Source organism: Filicampus tigris, chromosome 12 (genome assembly GCF_054856515.1).
Source record: "Filicampus tigris isolate MCC_2025a chromosome 12, RoL_Ftig_1.0, whole genome shotgun sequence".
NCBI lineage: Eukaryota > Metazoa > Chordata > Actinopteri > Syngnathiformes > Syngnathidae > Filicampus > Filicampus tigris.
The window spans coordinates 21,876,991-21,901,236 of record NC_141228.1 but is presented as its reverse complement, the minus strand read 5'-3'; the positions used below and the strand labels follow the sequence as shown (position 1 = coordinate 21,901,236).

Genomic DNA, 24,246 nt, shown 5'->3' with positions numbered 1-24,246 from the left:
GCTATATAGCTTTAAATATGTATCGTTTTCGTTTTTAATCCCAAAAATATTGAGCCATTATTTTTACAATTTTTACAAAAAAGTGCAAAAATAACTCAAACCTTTTGCCCTTTTGCTTTTGTTGCTGTGCAGCACTATCCTTCCACTTCAACTATATTGGAATAACCCCAAGCTCTTAATTAAGAGGCAATTATCAAAACATTGCTTTGATATGCTGCGATGTAGTGCTCATTTTGCTAATCCTCAACCGACTGCCATCCATTGTTGGCATTCAGGCTAATGGGCCTCGGTGGCGACTCTTGCCGAACAGCTGCGCGTCTTATCTGTTGTTTCTCGAAAGGCAATTAGCCAAGCCTCTGACGGCCAATTCCAAGAGCAACAGGAGCAGCGTCATAACGGAAATATCAACACGCCGATCCCATCCTGCCATTAGGGCGACACGGACAGAGATGAAACGGCGCAGCAGACGCGCGTGGGACTAAAACAGATGTTTTCCCAAACACAGAGGGGGGAAAGAAAAAAAAAAAAAAAAAAAAAAAAAGGGGTCAACGGGAGCTTTTAGCGATGGCCGTTTTCCCAGATCCCTCCGCCACCGTTTGTCCCCAAAATATCCTTTGACACACTTGGCTCCCTGCTCAACACCTCACACACTATCCGGCTGGCCCGCTAACTGACCGAGAGGTTTGCTGATGCTGCCAGCACATGAAATGATCTGCATGACTTCATTGAAATTTTCACCGGGGCGTCACACGTGCTCTTCCTGTGGAAAAAGCGCAGATGGCACCCGTAGTAAACAAAGAACTTGCATGTCATTTGAACAAGGGAAACGTCGATTTTAGCCTTCGTTGGACGAATGTGTGAAGTGTCAGTCGAAAAGATGATATTACGTGAGGGAAATTTTACTCTCGTAATTTGGGTCTCTTTAGGAGGAGTTTCAGGGTGAAAGAAGGACATTGAGGGTATTTTTACTGCTGTCAAATGTCAAAACAAGTCATCTGATGTAGACAATTATGAGGATATTCTTCTGCATAAAAAATGAACGCTAGGTAAGGATTTAAAGATCCCGTAAGATTTGAGTCCAAATAGTTGTTTTAGAGAGCCTCATTGTTGGCCATGAGTGCATGCACGCCACGCGGAGAAACACTTAAGAGCAAGGAAGGGATAACTTTTTTTTCTTTTTTTTTTTTATATAATCCAACCTGACAGGCAGCATGTGGAGAGATGCTTCTCGCTTTTGTGGCCTCTTTAGAGCGCCTCATTGTCCGCCATGAGCGCGGCACGTCACGCAAAGAAAGACGGAAGGGCGACGAGTGGGATTTTTTTTTTTTTTTTTTCTTTAAAACACTGACTTGAGAACTAGAGTATTTATGCACAGGGGCTTCGCGCTGGCGTCAAGGCTTTAGAGCGCCTCATTGTCGCAGCGTGGAAAAGCATCTTTTTTAAATCATTCAAATTTGCCAGGGTTGTCAAAACTCTTCTGTGTGGTGTGTCAAATTTACAAGACAAATGTATTTTTTCTTTTGACAGGGACTGTCCAATATCGTAGCTCCAGTGTCAATGGCGTCATGAACAGCAGGCAGCTGGACTATAAATAGCACTTCAAAGTATTTGCTTGGCATTGCACACTAACAGCTGGGGCTAAAAGTGACGGCCATTTGTCGCCTCCAAGTTATATTCTGGGTGCACCAGGGTTCCAATTTTTCACTATCGTTTGTTTTCATTTCTTCTGGACTTTTCAAGTTTAATTTTCATTTGTTTTTAGCACAAATTTGTTTGTTTTTGTTCTTTTTTTTTTTTTTTCCCAAACGCTGGCCCAAGCCAGATAAAGGCATACATTAAAATTTACTTCAAAGGTTTATGTATGGAAATCACAGATAAAGACTAACACAAAGGAAATTTTTGCTACACTTAGTTTTGGCTACATTGTGTAAACGTAAAATGTAGTTGCAGTTAGTTATTGTTTTTCCCCACTCATATTTATTTTGTTGATGAAAATGGTTTTTCAATTAGTTATTTTGTTCTTTTTTCTTAAACTACGATATCCTTGGTCTGCACAGGTATCCCGACCGATATTTTTTTTTCCCAATGCGATATTTGTCAGAATAAAATTCCGATAACCGATTAATCGGCCCATTGCTTTATTAAATATGTAATAAAAAAGAACTTGTTTTTTGGCCCTTTAACACTTACACCAAATAAGATGAATTGATTGGCCGTTTTACAGTATTTTGTCCTTCAGAATTTAACTTTACAACAGAGAGAAGAATCGGCAAAAATTGGACGATTTTTATTTTGTTTCTCTTTTTATATTTGTTTAGTGGGCACAGATAAAAAAAAAAAGAAAACTATGTTAAAAAATTGTCTCATTTTTGTCGAGTTTAAAACACCTCTTATTGGCTGAGTAAATTGGCCAGACGATTAATCGGTCTGTTCATATTTACCATCTCACAACATTCAGCAAAGTACCTCACTACCTACTTAGTTATTGTAGAGAATATTACACTTTTATTAATGAATGGGCTAGCAAATTCCTGACTCTTTTAAATGTGACGTAATTTCCTTTGCATAATCTTCTTGCGGAGACAGCTCCTTCTGTATCGAAATAGGTGTCAGCAAAAAAGCCAAAGAAAAAGCAAAACGTGCCCAATTAATCCCTTGCTGCTCACAGAGCCGGGCGCTCAGATTATCATCTTTTGTGCGCTCAACTTGGTCCTTTTGTCCCCCAAAGCATGACGACATGACATCTCTCTGTGGTGCGTCGTGGCGGCCTTTGTCCCGGCCGCGGCTTTGCAAAGGTTGCACTTCTGCGCTAGCGCTAGCGTTAGCGGCAGACACGAGCGTGGCAACAGGAAGAGCTTTAGCGGTCAGCCGGCCGGGATTTAGATAAACACGCATTCAGCACATCTGAATGAAGAGGCCGCGGTGAAAGATTAACCTCCACACGCGCACAGACGGCCACCACAACACCAACAAAATAACCACATATTGTAATTATTTTCCAGTACAAAGGGCTCTCTTGCATAAAAATGACCGTTCAAGGACGGCACAATACTGCTGAACGAGTAACCAACATTAAGTGCAAGAACTCATTTTGTGCATTTTTTTCGCTCAAATTCACTCAAAATTTGAATATTATTGAGGTACTTTTATTTGTTCTGCATATCGTTCCGAATCTGCAAAAAACTGGGCCTACTCACGTTAGGGCAGTATAAGCATTTTTTTCAATATTTTTTTTTTCCCCATTTTTGGTTTTGTATCAAACAAATAAAAAAAAATCCCTGCATTTTTTTTTTATTTGTTTATCAAGGAGCCACTCAAAGTGTGGTCCCACAGGCCACCAATTACCATCCCTGACAGGCTATATATTTTATTCACTAGCTAGCAAGGCCAAAGGCGTCCATTTTAGGAAGGTTACACTCACACAAGTTGTGGTGTAATTTTATTGTATTTTTTTCAAGAGTGTCGGAACAAAAACTTTCATCCATCCAGCCGTCTATCTGTAATAAAATCGTTAAAATGTTCATTGTCGCTAACTTTTTCCGCTCTATTGTGCGTGTGCCGTTGTTTTCCTGGGGTCCCTGAAGGCAACATTGTACGCTTCTGGTCGTTGAGTCCACCTTTCCATCCTACCTATCAACCTATTTAAAATAAAACACATAAATAAAATGATGTGGCATTTGTTGATTTAGCATGTCGGCCTCACCTCTTCCTGTGTGGTGTTTTCCCCGTGCGTGTGTGTTTTCTCCGGGTACTCCAGTTTCCTCCAAAATTCCCAAAACACGCATGGTAGGTTGCTCTAAATTACCCTTTGGTGTGATTGTGAGTGTGCATGTTTGTTTGTCTCTGTGTGCCCTGCGATTGGCTGGCAACCAGTTCAGGGTGTACCCCACCCAAAGACAGCTGGGAAAGGCGCCAGCACACCCGCGACCCTTGTGAGGATACGCGTCTCGGTTAATGGTTGGATGGATGTAATAAAATGATTACATTTTGTTTTTATCGGCCCCAAGTACTCTTGCCACGCACCTGTTTCTCCACTCTCAGAAATGTGTTATCCCAGCGTCCTGGAAGGCACCACGCGGGTCCTGTTGTAGTCGAGTCCTGCTCCAAGCGCTCCACCTGCTCCGTTCCGCGTTTTACCTCCTCCTTCCCTTTTAGTTTTTAAAAACCACCTCTAGTTACTGTGGAGCTGCTGTGGTGGTGCTGGGGGAAAAAAAAAAAAAAAAGAAAAAAAAGTCAGGCAGCATCGGAGGCAGGCAAATGACCGGAGCGCCTCAGTCCGCCCTCCCAGATGCAACAAGCATGGGGGGCATCTGAAGCCACGCCGAGCGGAACACGGCGGCCCGAGGCGTGGACAGCCCCTGCGCCCACTTTGGCCTCACTTTTGCCGGATTTACGCCCAGCGACATGCCGTTCTTCAAGCGGCTGGTGGAGCCCCGGTCCCTGTGCCGCGTCGAGAGGGGCGAGGAGGAGGGCGACGGGGACGGCGACGGGGGCTCGCCCTTCCACGACCTGCTGTCGGTCAGCCATGTGGCGCTGGCTCGGACCCTCCGCCAGCTGTCCGACCTGGCCAAACACGCCTGCTCCGTGTTCCACGAGCTGGAGGGCGACCTGGCCGCCACCGGTCACAGGCTCCGCGGGCTGCAGCGGAAGGTCGGACGGCTCCAGGAGACTTGCTGCGAGCTGGACCCCAAACAGGAGGCAGTCCGTGAGTACACACCTTCTACTACGACTGCTACTACTACCACTACTTCGACTTCTACCACTACTTCGACTACTACTCAATGCTTAATAGCACTTTCACTGAATCCAACTCATTCATTTTTCCCATAAAACTCACTTTTTGCTGTGTTAAAAAGTCGTTTTTAACCCTTTACTTTTAGGGTTTTTTTTTTGTATGCGTTTCACCCCAGCCCAAAATGTATTCTATATAAACGTTTTTTACACCAAATAATACCGAAAATAACATTTAGTATTCCAAGTACCATCATCATGACATACAGTAACATAGTAGGCCTAAGTGTTCTTCAAAGATATAGACTAAAGAGGGGCTTTGCAATAATAATAAAAATAAAAAAAACATTTTTGTGCATGTTATGTATGATACCTTAAAAAATCTCCAGTCCCATGGTGTACTTTTTAATTTGGTATACCAGAAACTGCCGCGTCTGAGGAAAAACAACCTATCAGAAACAGAAGGCCTGGCTTGCAGTGTCTTCTGTTGCACACTTCACTGGAACATTTCCCCCTCTGTAAACAAGTAACCATACCGTCCTCTTTGAAACTCCAAACAACCAAGGATATAAATTCACCGGACTCTGCCGCATGTGGAATGTCGATATTTGCAGATAAAAGATAAAAATAAACCACTTCCCTGAATGCTTCAAAACAAACATACTTAGTGTATCAAATGTAAAAGTTAAATACAACTGAGCCGTACTTGAGCAGTCAGTGAGACCGACGCTCCACTCTTTGAAAATCAGTGGACCATATCAAAAATTATAAATATGATTTTTTTTTTTTTTTTTAAATGATTGCCAAAATGCTTAAGTGGCTCTGTCCTTGGGTGTGAACCTTCATTATGATGCACGAATGGAACATTTGTGCTTTTTATAATAATAAGTATTTATTTTTATTTTTTTTAAGAATTGTAGCTGGCCAAGTAAAATGCATTTTAATAGCATAACACCATGATGTGATGGACGCACATTGATGAGTCATCATAAGTGTCCATATACTTATCAATATTAGAGCGCCGGATGACATTGTGTGTCTTTGTGTGACTTTTTGGGGAGAGGCGTGTCCTCTTATTTGTCTCATTCATGCAAGTAAACAGGTTGAACTCTGCATGGCTGCCGGTTAAGAATTCATGACCTAGATAACACAGCATGTGGCCATGCCTGGCTCTTTTAAAACCAAGTGCCCCCCCCCCCCTCACCTCCCTCTCCCTCACACCCCCGCCCCCGCCACGATTTGTTAAGGGAGAGTGTATTTATGTATGGTGAAGCCCACACACGCACAGCAGGAAGCACTTGGGCATCCCCTCGCTGTAGAAGACGCATATCCTGATACGACTTCTGTACTGACTCCGAAATGTACTTCATTAAAAAAAAAAGCACGGCTTGATATTTATTCGCTGTCACCAATTTTCATCATTTGGCTCAACGAAAACAAATCATGTCGCATGCTGTCTTTTTACGAACTAGCAAGTGCTGGTTCAGCTTTTATGCTCAACATTGATACATCTCAAAACGTGTTCCCGCAGCCTTGCTAACATTAAGAAATAACTATGCTAAAAATGCTAAATTAGCTAATGATAACAACTGAAAAAATATACCGTACTTGCTTGTGTTTTTTCTGATTATCCGCACACAAAAAAAAAAAATTAAACTTTTGGTACATACGGTACACTGTTTTTTTTTTTCCACCTTATAAGACCTCAAGATCGCAATCAATCAATAAAATGTGTTTCCGTATTTTATTTTACATTGTGTTATAACCTGTGGAGTAAGTAAGAGTGAAAAAAGTAACGATACTATTTTGCAAAGTGAGAAGACGTATCTGTTTTTAAAAATAGAGAGTCGCAATTGACTATCATGCATTTCATACACAAGGCTACTCAATGTGCTCAAACAACCAAAGGCACAACACTTAAAAGCTTTTGCAAACAAAACACGCTAAAGCTATTCAAACTCAAATCAAAGAGAACAAAGGTAGCTTAGTAGCTTTCATCAAATGACAAAAAGAACGTACATTGACACCGTTTAAACACATTTACAAAAAGATTTAAAGGCATTTCAAAGCAAAGTAGAGAACTAAAAAGTAGCTTTCCCGCATAGTTTTTAACTTGGATTTAAACGTTTGCACTCGGGGCCGATTTCACTTATTCCGTTTGTGTGCAGCATCACGGATAAATGCCGCTTCACCATGTTTGATTTGAAACCTGGCCCGGAACAAAGTTTGAACAAGAGTTCCCTCTCCAAACGGTTGCCGTGGGTCGAAATACAAAGAAGACATGCCCACTTGAATGGAGCAAGCCCTTGCATGCCCCCTCAGACCCTTCCGCACCTTTCCTTTCTTCCGCTGCCTCAAGGTGCATCCGTCCCAATTTTCGGACTGTCGCCTGAATGAAAACCGAAATCTGACCTCTCATTGGAAAAAAAAGACATTCCTCATTATTTCCCCGTGTCACTTTTCCGTACAAATGGCACATACACCAAATGGGGTACAAAGTCCACCGGCAGTATTTTTGGCTGACGGCATTTCAAAAAAGGTATTCCGCAATTTTGAGACGGGTTGGCAAATTTATCACCTGACATTCACTTCTCCTGCTCTGTTGTGTTGACAGCCATTTTCTGCCCACCGGAACGAATTCCAATCCATAACAACTGACACCGTCACCGTACACCACAGTTGCGAATGCTTTAAGTCAGGAAATAGTTGATATAACTCAACAGAGTAGACCCGTCTTTTAAAAGCATGCGCACATAGACCGTCAAAGTTAATATAGTGTCGAATGTGTGAAGGGCGACTCAAAGTGGACAAAAATACGAGCTGCACCTCACATGCACGCTGTATTGATGTTCGCTGATCAAGCGTGTGCGTTGAAACGTAAAATTATATGCAAATAATACCATGAATACTTTTACGGTTTATAAGTACGTAAAATACGGTCCTGCAATAAACAAGAGATTAGTAACGCAAATTTAACACTCCTCACTCTCTGTTGTGTTGAAAGCAAATTGTCACCCCAAGAATTTTCCACCGTTTTCTGTTTTTGCACCAACAATGAATGGAGGTATGACATTCGCCCAGTAATTAGGCACGGGGCCACGCCCCTTAACTCGTTCACTGCCGGTGACGTATTTATTTGTCTTTTCACCGTCCAGCCACTTAGTCCAAGGAACTTTTTTCTATTTTTTTTTCAGATTTTTTTCAAACGTTACGGTAAAAGAGGGTCTGAGAATGTCTGGCAGTGAACGAGATAAAAACACAGGGACCGAGCCCAATTGTAAATAGCGCACATAAAATGAACGGCTATTTCTTGTTTTGATTTGAGTAGCAGAGTGACGTGACACCAAAAGGCTAACCCGCCGTGCCACATGTTGTTGTATACATGCGGGCCGAGCAGATCAACGCCTACAAAAAGTCGCCTAATTAACCTTAATTGTTCCTTTCACATTAATGGTGTTGTGGGGGGGGGGGGGGGGTCAGCGCTTGATATGCTTAAAAGACAGGGCCGTGCCTCATCTGCATGACAATCGGTGTAAATGAGGACACGGGGGTTGGGGGACTTTTAGGATCGCTCTTACTTATCCATGGAACTAATGAGACATATTTGTCATTTTTGTCTTGAATGAAGTGCTTTCATTATTACTATTTTTCTAACATGGGACAAGTAAACATGCACCAACCTGTGCTCATGCTGCGTTTGTGTCTGCTGGCAAATTGGAAATATTCCACGTAACGTTTACGGTAAACTTTTATCCGCAACATTTGAGAAATGTCTTACTCCTGAAAATGCTAATAAATGTGGCTGTTTCATGATTCAATAAATCATCTTTCAGTCATGTAATTTAACAACCAATAAGCTGATGACGATGATTCACATCCACATTTCCAATGCATTGTTCTCAGTTTGAAGTTGAAAATCTCTAAATTCCAAGTTCTAATGAATGCAGCACTTAACGTGATTTAACAGCCTATAAATGTATCAATCAACTTTGTATTTAAACTGTAAATTAACGTATTAATTACTACTATTAGTAGTAGTTACATTAAGTCATGATTCTCCAAATTCCCAGTGTACTTGAATGCAGCATTAAGACATGTTTTTTTTTGGGGGGGGGCAACAAATGAATCGATTATTACATTCGATTATTATTGCCCTGCCCATCCCACACCAATCATTATTGTGCACATCTCAAGCTGCGTTGCATTTTGCCAAGTTTGCGGTCGGAAATGTCAGAATTCCCAGTTTTCTTGAAGGTGTGTTCTAACAATCAATCAGTTCGATTAATCAACGGAGGGTTTTACTCTACAATTGACAGATTATTGTTTTTATCACTGTGCACATCTCTTTTACATTTTGTCAAGTTTAAGCAAGTTTCAGCAATCAGTGAGCCAATTATTATTTCAGTATATGATTTGGAAAAAATAGATTTTCAAAAAGATGCTCGACATTTTTAGGAATGGGAACCCTTTTTCATTTTCTGCAATAGCTTTTTTTTTTTTTTCTTTTACAAATCTGTACGTTTTACATCTTTAACGCTTGAAAAAGGTGACCGTCAGAGGTGCTCTAAAATGCTTAAATTTGACTTGAACGAACTTCGGGTTGGTCCGCTGATGTTGTGTTTTCGTTCCCATGAGGAAATGGGCTCAAATGACATAAAAACGTTTCACTCCAAACGAGCCCGAAGAAGGCGTCTGGCAAACGTCCCATCGGGCACGTGTTTGGACAGAGCCGTGCGGCGCGCTAGCCAGACGGCGTCCGTCCGGCCATCCCGGGTTTTAAGTTACGTGGCTTTTCCCAAACTGAGCACATGGCGGGCAGCTCAGCACATTCCTGTCCCAAAAGTGAGCAGCTTCTCGCATTGGGGCGTCGAAATATAGACCTGAACTCGACGGGAATATTTTGAACATTCCAAACTGTCATAAAAGTCTTTAAAAAAAAAAAAGACGAACAAACTACTCCGCCTTTGAAGCCCATGTCATTCATTTTGAACTAAATCATGAAACTGCAGTCTACTTTTTTTTCTTTTTTTTTTTTTTTAAATAAGATAATTTGGTCGTCTTGGTGGTCCTTTTTTTTTTTTCTTCACATTTTTGGAGGTGTTTGGTCGAGTGCAAATTTGTTGCTGCGATGATGGACGGATGGATGTTCAGTTTGACTCTTGAATTTTGGGTACGCGAATTGCGGGCGTTGTCCAGCCTTGGCAGAGGTCCGCGTTGATGTGCACTGCGTGTTACATAACGTTCCGCATACATTTTTCCGCCGGCCTGAGCGAGTGTGCCGCTTCATTTATCCCGCTGCGCCGGCGCGACGTTCCCGCCGCCTTTTCCGGGCCGGGATGACTCGGAAGACGAGTTTGGCTCATCGTCGATGCTGCCTGGAAAAGCGCTTTTTTTTTTTTTTTTTTTTTTTTCAGCGTTTGATTGACCAGGCCTGACTGTTGGCGTGATTTTCGAGTTGCTAAGTGAGGCTCAGTGAAGGCTACGTTCACAATCAATGTTAGATGTTGTACATGATGTGGTATGTGTTGGATCACGAACTCATCCGTGGTATGCTTTTGAGAACGTGAGATGGTCCTTTCTACGTGATTTGATGTGGTATGCTTTGGATTGTGAGCTAGTCCTTTCAAAATAGTACTGATTGATTGATGTGTGTTGGACATATGATGTTGGATACTTGACGTACAATGTGGTGTGCTTTGGATCATAACAGTTCTTTTCCAGTTATGCGGGACATATGATGTGGTATGATTTGGATCACAAGGATGTTAAATAAATTAATATTTGACATATGATCTGGTATGCTTTGGGCCATGAGCTGTTTTTTTTTTTTTTTTTTTTTTTTTTTTTCCCCGGATAGAGAAATGTTGGACATAGGATGTGGTATGCTTTGGATCACAGCTCTTTCTTCCCAGTGAGATATATGCGTGACATGTGTCGCTGTATGCTTTGAATTGTGAGATGTTCCTTCTCATGGATGGTGCGATCATTGTTTGACGTACGATGTGGTATGCTTTGGGTCATAAATGGTCCTTCCGGCGATACGTGGGACAAATGGTGTGGTGTGTTTTGGATTCTGAGATGTTCCTTTCCATACATAGGTAAATTAATATTTGACATATGATGTGGTATGCTTTGGATTGTCAGATGTTCCTTTTCATGGCGGGATGGATTGTAAACACAGTCATTTTGAATACGCGTCACTTGAAATGTAAATTGACTGTCCAAAACTTTGCATCCAGGCATGAAATGGGAATTGATGCCTATCGCCTGCCGTGTCAATTGGCCCATAAAGACATTTCCGCGATAGGACGCTCCAAACCTGGCGGCTTTGCACAAAGGCAGGCAGGGCGAACGCACCCTGGGATATCTTGCGCCTTTTACGACATCTAACGAGCTCTTTCTCTTTCATTATCGCAGGCATTTCTACAGGTCCGGACAACCTGCCATTGATTTAGTGGCCCTGCTAATTATAGAGAGCGTTTCAAAAGGCTCGCCTTCTCCCTCCCTGCCCTTCGACTTACTTCCCAGACATTGACTGGGCCCAGACAGCCTTGATACTTGTTTGTATTCTTCCACTGATGTCATCGCCACTTCCTCTGGGATTATACGCAACATTCTGACAGTGCAGCTTCTGGAGTTGTTTTGGTGTTTTTTCAGTCACCCGCCTCTCCATGGCAGATTTCTATGGGTTTTTGTACGGTAAAAAGGCTTGTCCAAATGTAGAGTTAGTCACCTTCGGCGTAGTATCACACTGTGCTGCAACATGCCGGGCAGCACTGAGGCCTGCGCAAAGTCGTAATTAAGAAGCGAGAAGAGGCAGAGAAGGTGCCCAACTAGTATTGCGGTCCCCCACATTAATGCGTGTTGTATGTTCTCTTTGTACGTGAAAGTAGCATTTGTTGGAAGGTTTGTATTTACAGTAACGTCGATGCTAATTTACGCTAGCCGGTCGATGTTGCTTCGCATTAGCATTAAGGTAGCAGACTTCCTTTTTGACAAAAGTCAAATGCAGCACTGGATTGAAGGTTTCTAAATACCAAAACGTTTATGCTAATTATTGTTAGCCTGTCGATGATATTTTGGATTTTATGTTGCCATTAGGCTATGTGACATTTTGGTGTTTAAATATGAGTTTGATTCCCTACCGTGGACTTTAAGTGGGAGTGAAAAAATAAACATCTTGCAAAGCAAGCACGCTTATTTGGAAATCTGCGCGAGCAAGTCTTCTTTTCGTTTCATGTAAGTGATATTGTACGGCAGTCTCCCATTTATTGACAGCGAGAGTGTGAACAGGCACCAAAGACGACTTTAAAAAGACGTTTTGTTTTTTTTGTCTAGATTAAATTGGTTTAAAACAACAAACAAAATCAAGCATTCCCAACAAGCTAGTGACCAGGAATTCCCGAGGCTGGCGTCTACTTCAAGGACTTTGCCCTCCACGCGTGCTCCCTAAATTAGCAAAGTGTGCTTGTTGTGGGGTTGAAGCGAGACCCCTCTCGAGGGTGTGTGTGTGTGTGTGGGGGGGGGGGTTCCGTTAAAGGCAAGGTTCAAGATTTTAATTGCCCGGTGGGGGGGATCGGTCGAGAAATGTGTGAGTGATTACACTTAACATTCCTGCGGCGGGACCCTCCACCACAGCAAGTGCTTCCGAGATGGGGCCTGAACCTGAAATCCCTCCGAGAGTCTTTTTTGTATATTTTCGGCGGTCTAGGATAACATTTGCGTTTTAAAGTGGTCCGGGCCAATCTGTCGGAATGCAGGTGGGAACAAAAGCCCCCCTCCTGGTTCTTCTAAAGAACGAACCAAAAAACAAACAAAAAACAAACCAGTGTGGAAGGAGAAACCAAACAAAACGATCTTAGCCTTGAACCGACCTCCGAAGACGCCATTCAATCCAAAGGTGCTTTTGATGTAAAGGCCGTGGGATGGTTGACCCGGAGAGGGCTTTTTCTTCATCGTCATTGGCAGAAAATAGATCAAGTTAGTCTAGAATGTGGCCAGCTGAGCCACTCGGAAATTGACGTAAAATTCCAAAGAAGATATGGTCCAAAATTCGGGAAGAATGTGGGCAGTCAAACAACCCAAAACCTGACCTAATATATTTATAAGAAAGTGGATTCAAAAACAAGAAGAGTCCACAATTTGGCCACTTGAATGACTCAAAAATTGGCTTAAAATTCCAAGAAAAATATATTCCAACACAAGAAATAGATTCTACAATTTGGGAAGTTGTACAAACTCAAGGACTGATCCAAAGTTCCAAATAAAATGTGGTCCATTAGTAAGAGAGTCCACAATCAGTCAAAAAACTCAACTACATTTCCGAAGAAAATATAATCCAAAAGTAGAATAAGAATTTGAGCAGTTGAAAAACTTTACAGACAGACCTAAAATTCCAAATAAAATGCAGTCCCAAAGTAGAAGGGAAAGACCAAAATCTCAACAGGTGAATAACTCAGACATGGACCTCAAATTTGAATGAAAATATGGTTGAAAACCGGGACAAGAGTCCATAATTTGACCAGTCAAACAACTCAGAAATTGAGCGTAAAATGCTGACAAAACCTGGTCGAAACCTACAACTAGTGTCCAGAATCTGGACTGTCAATGCATCCGTCCATTTTTTTTTTTACTACTTGGGCAGTCCCAACGAGTTTAGCCTTGAACCGACGCATGAAGCGTTCTCAGCCTGACCAAAAATTCTCAGGTGCTTCGGATGCGACGAGGGCGGAGTGATTGACGATGAAAGGGCTTTTACTCTGACCCGCCGCCGGCAGATCCAGGTTCACATTCCAGTCAAATCCCAGTCTAAACACCTGCATGGCGAAGGCCGTAAATTCACACGTGCTTCCTTCCTGTTGAAAAATGCTGGGTGGCATGTTTGCTCGCCGCCTGCCACCGCCACCCGACTTGTTCAGCGGGCTTATTTTCCTGAGACCTTTGAACGTAGGGAGTTAAACACAAGAAACGGCGATTGATCCCATAAGTAAAAAAAACGACTGTACTGCTCTTTATCTGACAGTGACTCGCCGCCATTATCGCTCACTTCCGCCTAATCTCTCGCAGGAGATATCCCAGTCATAAATTTCAACTCTTCTTTTTCTCAGCCTCACCTTTTGTGTCTTTTGTGGTCTGCCGGATGCAGGCAGTCGATGGTATCGCTTTAAAGCCGCCCTTCACCGCAGGTGGCCTGAATGGCTGCCGGCTACAGGCGGCGAGACAAAACCAACCGAAAGGGCCCACAATAGTTTTATTGCTCTCCCGAGCTGTCAATATTTCCCCAGGTTGCCACGGAAAAGAATGCGAGCGGGAAGACGTCAGAACCGGCGCGCTGCAGTTTAGTTTCAAGCCGGATGAGCGAGTCCAAACAAACGCAGGGTTTTATAAAAGCGGCCGCAGACAAAACGCCGAGCTGGGTGACCGCTCCGAAAGATGAGTACATGAAGGACAACTTTCAGCTTTCAGACTAAACCAAGCGCAAGTGTGTAAATGCAAGAACATCCTTAACAGTGGTTCTCAAAGTGTGGTCTTGCTGGAATTTGGGGACGGTTTGCTCGTTTTCTGACCGCCCACAATATGGACTGTTGTCCTACTTTTGGAACATCTTTTCTTTGTAATTGTAGTTTGCATTTGTTGGCCCAGATTCTGGACACTTTATTCCAGTTTTGGGCCATGTTTTACTTGTTACTATTTTTGGTCTGTTCTCAAGTTGTTCAACTGTTGTTGAATTGTTGACTCATGTTCTACCTTTGGACTGGATGTTTCAGTTTGAATTTTGGATCTGTTTTTGAGTTCTTCTGCTGGCCAGATTGTTGAGCCTTGTTTTACTTTTGGCCCATATTTTCTTTGTAATTTCTAGTTTGACATTTCCTTGTTTTACTTTTGACCCATATTTTCTTTGTCATTTCTAGTTTGACATTTCATCTGTTCGACTGCCCAGAGTCTGGACTCTGGTTCTACTTTTGGACGGTAGTTTGATTTGAATATATGGAGAGGAGACGATGCACATGTTAACTCCTGAACAACTTTGAGTTCCACAACTTGAACGGTTTTGCAGTTGAACACATGAATAATCGCCCTAAAACTAGTTATGTTCTAGTAATGTAGAAAGTAATGTCCAAAAGTGGGATAAGAGTCCATGATCTGTGTACATGAACAACTCGGACACACCAATGAAAATATGGTCCAAAAGTAGAAGGAAAGTCCAGCGTCTGGGCAGCGGAACAACTTGGAAACTGACCCAGGAAAATATGGTCAAAAAGTTTAACAATAGTCCAGAATCTGGGCAGTCGGACAACTCTGAATCTGATCTTAAATTCCAAGGAAATGATGGTCCAAAAATGAGTCCAGAATTTGTGTAGTCGGGCAACTCTGAAATGGACTTCAAATTCCAAAGAAACTGATCCCTCGGGTTTTCTTGATGACCACCGGTGGTCCACGGGTCCTGCTTTTTCCAAACGCTTCTCTTGAGGTTTTCACACTGCTACCAGAGCATCAAAAACGAAGCATGAGCTTGTTTAAGTCATTCGACTTGACAGTTTAATGACGTGGCCCCTTCCGCCGCCGTTTGACGCCCGGCTGACCTATTCGGCTATTCGCCGTCTTGTCAAAGCCCAAATCCATTCTAATTGGCCACTCGGCAAGATGGAGGGCGTCCGTGTTTGCTCTTTTGTGTTGTGAACGGAGGGGGTGTGTGCCAGGTCAGCAAGCTTTTGAGGTTGGGGGTCAAGTCATCGCGCAACCCCCCCACCCCCCGCCCAGCCCCAACTCCTCATCAAGACGAACAAGAAGATAGCTTCGCATCTCTGTAGATAAAGATCCCATCAAGCCGTAAAACTAACAGCAGCTTCACATCTTGTTGAAGGCTTTCCCCAAGAACCCCATGTCAATGTATAGCATTTTAAATTCGAGTGTCTTTTCAGGTTCGTCATAGACTTGCCTCCCAAGTGTCATGCGGTGAAACAGGCTTTGAGGGCTGATTTTTTCCAAATTGTGGAGTTAGAAAAATGCCATGCTTTATGGTTTCTCATCGATCCCAGAAAAGGAAAAAATACTTTGTGATTTAGCGTTAGCCATTTGTGTCAAAGACGTGTTTACAGTTTGTAAGCGATCGGACGAAGATCCAGGCCAAGTTTGTCCTGTAAATGCTCGAAATGAGCCCAATGTTTCGTCTTTAGACCAACCCAAAGATGGCTTTGAGTGTCTTTTCAGGCATGGCTTTCTGAGTCTTTTTTGTGGGTCTGCTCACAAAAGAATGCCGACCAAATTTCAAACTGCTCAGCGGAACCAATTGACATCTGGGGCTGAATTTCCTCGAAATGGCCAAAATGAGCTTAAAAATGGTCTTCTCAAACCAAAATGGCTTATTTACCATGTCTTTTCAGGCATGGGTCCTTGAGGCATTTTTCTGGGTCTACTCGCATGCCTTCCAAAATTCAAAGTGAATTTGAGGTAGGTGTGCGGTCACGCAAAAAGTTAAACTCTTAATCCAAGGTTACCACTGTTTGTGGACCGACTCTAAACATTGTTTGGTTTATGACTTTATTTGGGGTTTAGTCCTTAATTTTCAGGCCCCTGCGGTGGTTGTTATCAGTGTCTTGTTCCTGCTCTTCCTCGCTTGTCAGGCTAACACTCGAGTGGGAGGCGAAGAGTGTTTACGCAGCCGCGTCTCAAACCCTCATACGCACGTTTGGGGGCTCGCTCTGCTTCTCGTCACTGCGGCAGGCCAACGGAAGCCTGTGAACGCGCCGCGCTTCCAAGGCTTCACGCAATTCACAAGTTTGACCACTCGCCATAAAAGACAAAGCTGGAAAATTCAGCCCCCCCCCCGAGCCCGTTTCAGCCAGCAACATGATATTTTGGTAAGCGTGTCTATCATGAGTAGACCCACCAAAAAAGTCTCAAGAAGCTCTGTCAGAAAAGACACAGGGAGTCGGCCATTTTGCTTCGATGATGGCAACGATTTTTTATGTTATTTGGGGCATTTCCGGGGCTTTTCAAAGACATGCTAGTGCTGTGAATTTTGTCCAAATGCTAGCAAATTTCAAATTTGCATACGAGACAGATGGGTAATGCTGAAAACTGAAAAACATTTTAGTTTTAGTCATTGCTTGTGGTGGAGCAAAATGGCAAAGTTGGATAATTGACTGTTAAATATAAAACGCGACTATCTTTAGAAAATACAGCCCTCGAAGCTATGTTTACCTTGCAAAATGAAATTTGGGAGGCATGTCAATAAGTGGGCATACAAAAAAAAAATTCTAGAGAGAAAAGACAGGCAGCAAGTCTGCCGTTTTTGCCGAATTTGTCCAATTGCTACTGAATGTAAACCATGTATACTAGACAGACAAACAATGATAAAATGCTAAACATTTTAGCCATTGCATGCGGGGCGGAGCAAAGTGCCAACGTTTGATAACTCGCCATTAAATGTTTAATTCTACTCCATAATCTCAAAAATACAACCTTTGAGGTTTGCTTCACTTGGCAACATCCAATTTGGTGGGCACGTTTATCATGAGTCAACAAAAAAGCCTCAAGAAGCCCAAAAAGACACAAGAAGTCATTTCCCAGGGCCTTTTGAAAGATTTTGTCGGATTGCTCTCAAATAATATCTTCTTATATGAGATCTTGTATAGATGTTGATGATTTTCGTGCTTGAGGGAGCAATAAAAGTTGTGGATTAACCTGAGGTCAGCGTGAGAGGACGCCATTTGGGTTTGTTGTGCAGTGAAGCGCACGCGAGGAGGCGGCGGCGGCGGCGGCGCCTACTACTCGGCCTTTTGTTGCTTCCTTTCACCCTCCTCCTTCATCTTTTATTCCGCGGGCCCCCTCGGGCATGTAAGTTCCTTTTCTCTGACTGGCATGCATGCTTTCGGGTCGCTCTTCTTTTCTCTCGCTCTCCCACTTTTTTCCCATTTTTGGGATTGGGCCAAACCCGCTCGCAGCACAGGCCCACTGGGGCGGAGAAAAAAATAACGGATGACCTGCTCGCCATTATGTCCTCTGCTAGTCGGATGCTTTGTCGTCCGACTGAAGCACTTTGGAGTTGATATTTGACATGAGTTCTGAGGACTAAACGTCCAAAAACATTGCTTGCTGTGTTTTGTGTGTAAAAATAGCCACTGAGCTGACTAATACCAAACTTCCCCAGGTGTCCCGTGAGTAATTGAATGTTTACTTTCAGTTGCTTTAATCGAACTTGCATTTCCACGAATGGGAAGATCCAGTTACCGGCACAAAGGTCGACCCTCCGAGGGAACTTCCACTTCTGACATCCGAGCATCGAACAAGATGTCTTATTGTTCCTCCCGAAGAACGTGTAGAATGGACTACAGCTGTATGGATTCAAATGGCTGGTGAACTTCTGTCTCACTGGGACAAACAAGGTTTATAGGCTCAATTTTCCGCAGGGCTTTTGGGATTATTCGGTTAGCCTGTCTTGGCAGTCTCACTAGAAGCGCTTTTTTTTTTTTTCCCCCACCTTCCACATCATGGCAAATCCTCAATCGTCGACAATGACTTTTTAAGTTTGATGATATGCTTTGAGATGATGTGAGTAAAATATTCTTCCTTAGACACAGTCAGTTAAGTAGGAGTCTTGACATTCAGACAAAATGGCAGCTTGAAAGCCAATTGTTCAATTTTGGACGTGACTTTTTGTCCGTGCGTCTATTCATGTTAGGCGTTGACAACCAAATTTCATGTTGCTCAGTGCGACTGGCTTCAGAAGCGGGATTTTTGCCGGGGGTCCTGCGACGTACATCTTGTCGATCGGTGAAACTGGTGTCGGGGGCGGGGGGACATTTTCAAACTTTCCAGGGAATGATACTGGATGTGTGTTGGGGTGAGGGAGGCATGTGTTCGGCACCCATAAAATATAGACATTTTCACCAGAATACACACACTTGCTGAAATCCGTTTCTGGGCATGGTCCCAAACGATGAATTTGTTTGGAGCATTTTCATGGTGAAATCCTTGAAATGATTGTCAAATATTGACAAGCTCCGTCCATTATGGAATGAGTTAAAATAAAAAAGCAAGCTTCCTTAAACCAAAATATATTCAATTTGGGGCAAAGTTCCTTGAAACTTTTTCATACGTCCTTTTATGATAGACGTTCCCACCAAATTTTGTGCGTTTTCTGGGGTGTTGAGGCCTCCAAAATGGCGATCCATTAGTTTGGGTGAGTCCCCAAAATGATCAGAAAACTTGCATGCTCTGTTCCACGCACATAGCAGGCAACAAAGCTTTTCAATTTAGCACCGCCAACGGTCTTAGATACCGGTTCCTGATTGGGGCATTTGGGCAAATTCCGTAACAGGAGTTGGCCAAAATCGTGGAATTGACTGCTCAATTTTGAGCAGTGGCCCTCGAGACGGACATGGTCCTGTTAGGACAGACATGTCCGCCAACTTTCATGTTCATTGATGAAACTGGTGACGGCTGATCTTTTTTTTTTTTTTTTTTTTTTTTTTTCTTCATTTTCCCAAGTGGGGCTACTGAGAGAGTTACGCGGGTCCCGTTTGGAGCACTTCCGAAAACATCGGTTTTCATCAGGATAAAATGCACCCGCGGGTTCGGGAGGATATCAAATGAACGCGGCGGTTCCAAGAGGGCTAAAAACCAAACTTTCTGTGTGTCTCTGTGCTTTTGGGAGCCTAACCCATCCCTCCCTGCTGGGACTGTTTACCCTGGAGCCAAGTGAGGAATAAATCCTGTGGGACGGGAAGAAGTTATTCCGGTAGAGTTATGAAGAAGGCTTTGGGGGGGGGGGGGGGGGGCGACAGCGAGGAGCGGGAGGGATCGTGAGCCATTGCCAAAGAACAAAGGTGACTTCAATCCCGACCTGGGATTTGAATAATCCTTTGATGGCACAACACAAGGTGTATTACCGCTCTTCTCATGAAAAAGTTTTTTTCTCCCCCCCCCCCCCATAATCCACAGCAATGGATCTGCAGGATTGTTTTTTTGTTTGTTTTGCTTTTAGGGGAGGTACAGTTTTAGTTGCTGTAAAACCCAGGAGAGTTTGATCTTGTAAAAAGCTTTAAAAGGCGAATCTTGTGTGGGAAATGTGAGAGAGCACAGTTGCGTCACAGAACTAATGGAAGGTCAACATAGCGTTCAGTCTTAAGGGGGGAAAAAAAAAAAAAAAAAAAAGAAGCGTTCCCACCCTCTGGGAGGAAAGTACCTGAAGTTAGAGCCGAGCAGGCGGGCCCTCCATCTGTTGGCTCCAAGCCCACGGCTGTCTTTCATTACACTTTCACTTTCTGTGCACACAAATACAGTGACCCCTCCCACCCCCAAAACAAAACTTGGAGTTTGACCAACGTTTTCTCCCAAAAACAAAAAAGCCTGTTGGTTTGCAACCTTGCGGAGTTCAATTATTAGAGTTTTACGGCGAGTCACCAAACTCCACCGCCAATCTCTGCCCACAAGCAATGGAAAAAAACGAAAATGGGTCCCAATTTAGCATTGAATGTCTAGCTGGCATATGTGGTGCAAATTTGGGAGCAATCAGACAAAATCTTTTCCAGGCCAAGTCCACCTTTAAAGGACCCTTGGAAACGGTCTCCATGACTCAAGGAGGCTCAATTCAAACCAAAGTGACGGACGTCCTTTTGGAATGATTTCTACGGTCACGTTTCCGGTAAACTGCTCGAGCGGAAGCAGATATCACGATGGCTTCTACTGCGTTGCCAGAACACGCGTTGTTTTGCCAGAGTGCAACCGGACGTCGGTAACGATTTTCCGCTATACTTCCAGAGCGTAACAAGACTTTTGTAATGATCTCTACTCTTACTACCAGAATGTCCACTCAACGGCCCGAATGAGTTGGACTGCGCTGCCAGAGTCTAACCTGACATCGCGAACTATTTTCAATGCGTTGCCAGAGTCAAACTGGAGGATTTTAGTTGGTGGACCTTTTCACGACAAGGCCAAACATCTCGTCTATTTTTTTTGCAATTTTTACAAACCTAGCCCGGTCCGCTAATGTCCAGCCCATTATTTGCCCGTTTGGCCCGTTTCAAGACGACTGCTGCATAAACGCGTTAACCAGAGAGGCTCTTTCGTGGTCGAAATGTCTGTCTACGGGGGAATCTGCGTACTTAAGAACCTCAGATTTCAACATGTGTGGTCAGCTTTCGTGTGGTTTCTCCGTCTATCCCGTCCTCGGTGCATTCTTCCTGTATTTAGTACGTGTCATTCCTGAAGGCTTTTTGCTTGTAATCTGATCAGCCAAGTCAGATTTTTAGTCCTCCAGAGCCCCCTTAACGCTGGCAAAAAGGGGGCCAAATAAAAAAAAAAAAAAAAGTGGAATCTCATCAGGCAATACAGACCACCGGGCCAACCCTGGCGGATTTCTTTGTGCATGCCAGCTGGCTTGAACGTCTGGCCGTTGGAAGTTTTTGTGCTTCTCATTACCTCTCCATTTACGGACACAAAAGCAGAACTCTCTCTCTCTCTCCTTCTGCTGTTTTCACCTTCAACGTGAAGAAGTCAAGGCTTACCTGCTGCGATAGCGAGCGCTCCTTTCGTAGCCGCCGTCGTCAAAATCTGTTTGAATGAGCCGGTCGCTAGGAATCCTTCCCGTCCACTTTTCTTCCCGGACCGTTACCTCGGCAGCACTTTGTCCAAAAGAAGAAATGTCCCATTTGGCGGAACTTATTGGTGCCCGCTCGTTTGGACTCTTTGACTTTCAAGAGTCCTCCGAGTGTGTCCGTGTCTTGCTCGTTTTGTTTTACAGCCCCGCCGTTTCTTTGCTGTCAAGCGAAATGCCGAAGCGGCACCGGCTTGTGACAAAAAAAAAAAACACGCCTAATTTATTACAGGGATGACATCTATTAATTCTTGCTTGAAATGACCCAATGACAGTTGGAAAGATTTCCTAAAATACTTTGATTTTGTACTTTTTTGTACAATGTTCTGGTAAACAGAACATTGTTTGCAACGAATGGGCAACTCTTTTCGTGCCCAGCGCAAGTCTAGTGCAAAGTGCAGTCTAACTGTGCGCATGGGTGCTTTTGGAGGTTTTCTTTCTTTGGGTATTTTTGTCGCTAGGAATGGGCATTTGCGCCGTTGTGGGGGTGAACGTAGCCGGCTTGATGGAAGCAGCTCCCGGCATTCCCTTCAAATTGAGTGCAGGAGAGGCACCGTGTACCAGCAGAGTACGTTTATAAGGAACTGAACGAAGATCTCCACTTGTGGATGATGTAAGGTTGGCCGATAAAGACCGCCGTTCACCACGATCATGCGTCTGGGTGTCACCCCCCCTCCCCTGCTAGACGCTGATGTCATATTTATGAATAAAATACTTGACATCCATCGTCTGCCTGCGCCTAGATCAAATTCACCGAAATCGCATTTGACCACCTGCACCGCAACTTAGACCAGCCAAAAGCTTGTTCTGCTCTACTTTCTGTCGCCAAATTGTGCGTGTTGTAACAGAAAAACGCCCTCGGTCGGCTGTTCTGCCAACTTCCCAAACACAGGAAACTAGACTTGTCCCGGCAGGAAAATGAAGACGTGCCCGTTTTTCTGCCGAGCCCATGTGAGAATAGCGCTCAAAGTGTCCAGTTTTATCGAACTGATTGTGTACATCATCCACCGAGGTCTCACAAAAACCGGTTCAATATGCTTGCGGATTGAATCCCCGACGAGGCCGCGCCGAGAATTTCTTAAAACAAAACACATGTGACTCAGTTCCAGGAGATCCAGGTTGTTTTTTTCGGTATGTGTGAAACACGGCTGCTCTGTTATTCGGGATTTAAAAGCATCATAAATACCCGAGCGCATACCAAGACGGATTACTCCAAGCGATCGCCCGGCGAAAGCAATTTCTCCGCCTCGGCTCGGGCTCTCTTCCCCGCGTGTATGTGTGCGTACGGATCTTTGGTCCGGAATCATCCCGCCGGTGCCGCTGCCATCTGTGACTCTGCAGATGGCTCTGCTGCTTAAAGTGGGCCATGGTTGGGGGACACCCATCCCCCCCCCGCCCACCCTCCCCCAAACCTCCATCTCCTGTCCGGGATGGGACAATGGAGATTATGAGCGTCTGATCTCTTTGCTTTAAACACGTCTGAGGGCAAGTGGGGAGGGGCCGCCGGGGCTCGAACGTATCACAAGACTTTGCAAAATTGACACCCGGCATTATTTCCACCGATCGACCTGAAACGGGATGTTTGCCACGACGCATGATAGAAATCAAGCACCCGTGCTGGAAATTGAACAGGAAGTTGGCCATTACAGTTTGGAATTGCATCCTCTTGGAAAGTTAGAAAAAAGTTTGATTCTTGCGAGGATTGGCGATGGCGAGGGCACGTTCGGAGCTGCTTGATTTTACTCCCCGTTTTGGTGTTGCTGCTTGTTTTTGTGCTTCTTGTGCAACACGGTTCCCTGCCAAAGAATCTTTTGTTCAACCTGTTTGGCTGCTTCGACGAGGGCACACTCAAACGTGTACTGCAAGAAAGTCAAAAGATTTCAACTCCATATAAATCATGCTTGTTCTTTGCCCCCCCCCCCCCCAAAAAAAAATATTTCGTCTTGCCAGGTCGTTTTGGTGTCAAAACACTTGGCTTACTTCAAGCATTTTTTTTCAAACGTGAAAATCTTAAGGTATTACGAACTGAAAGTGTGATGCTGATTTTATCACCGGTTGTTTGTCACGGTATGGCCAAGGTTGTTTGTTTGAAGGAAAATCAGGGTTGAAAGAACCGGGCAGCGATATAACCGCCGCACGTGCGGCGCAGGTCGACTTTTCCGCTGGTTGGCATTCAAGAGTTCTGGCAAAATCTTTCCTCTCTTCCCCCCTTTGCTTGTCTTTCAACGACCTCGACGTGGTCGGCGGGAATGCGAGATGTTGGGAAGGAGCCAAGGCGCTCGGCGGTGATTTACCGCCGCGGTTAATTCCTCCTTATCTGCGGAACACCTTGTAATTTACAATGACGCCTCGTGAGAGGGAGGCCAACTGTCTCCTTTTTCCGCCAAATGTGAGACAAATTGAGACACTCGCCAACAAGAATTTTCCTGGCAACAGCGCTCTGCTAATATTTCTCGCTTGCATCACTTGGGGATCATTCCACAATCGGAGGATAATTTAGACAAAGACGTTTTTTGAAAAACCGGCAATTCTTGAGGTAGCTGTTTTTTTAAAAAAATCTGGTTATATCCAGCTCGATTATCAGCCGTGCACTTTCTGTGACGTACGGTTGTGACTTGAGACCCAAGCAAAATGTTTTTGATATGCGAGCCGTCGTTGGGACGGTTTTTGCGCGAATTTGAGATGCGAGTTGTAAACAACAACATAACTTTGCCCTGGGAACGTCTGCTAGCTTAACGCTAGCACAAAATGGGAAACTCTATTAACGGGCTCACAAATAGCAAAGCGTCGCGGTGTTCTAAGCCTTCAAGCGACGGATATTTGAACGCAAACACACATAGATGGTTCAATAATACTCACTGGAATGGATTGTTTGTCCTCAGCGAAGAATGACTAATACTACTGCCGTTTACTAT

General features: G+C 44.0%; 1 protein-coding gene across 2 annotated transcripts in view; it reads left to right on the top strand.

Moving 5' to 3' along the window:
• The first annotated feature begins 3,970 nt into the window (after positions 1–3,970).
• LOC147139151 (actin remodeling regulator NHS-like) overlaps positions 3,971–24,246 on the top strand; it is a 46,111-nt gene continuing 25,835 nt past the window's right edge. For both annotated transcript variants that reach the window (XM_086048000.1, XM_086047999.1), the window contains exon 1: positions 3,971–4,705. In XM_086048000.1, the coding sequence (XP_085904126.1) occupies positions 4,405–4,705 (301 nt within the window). In that variant the 5' untranslated portion in view covers positions 3,971–4,404. The remainder of the gene's footprint in view (positions 4,706–24,246) is intronic.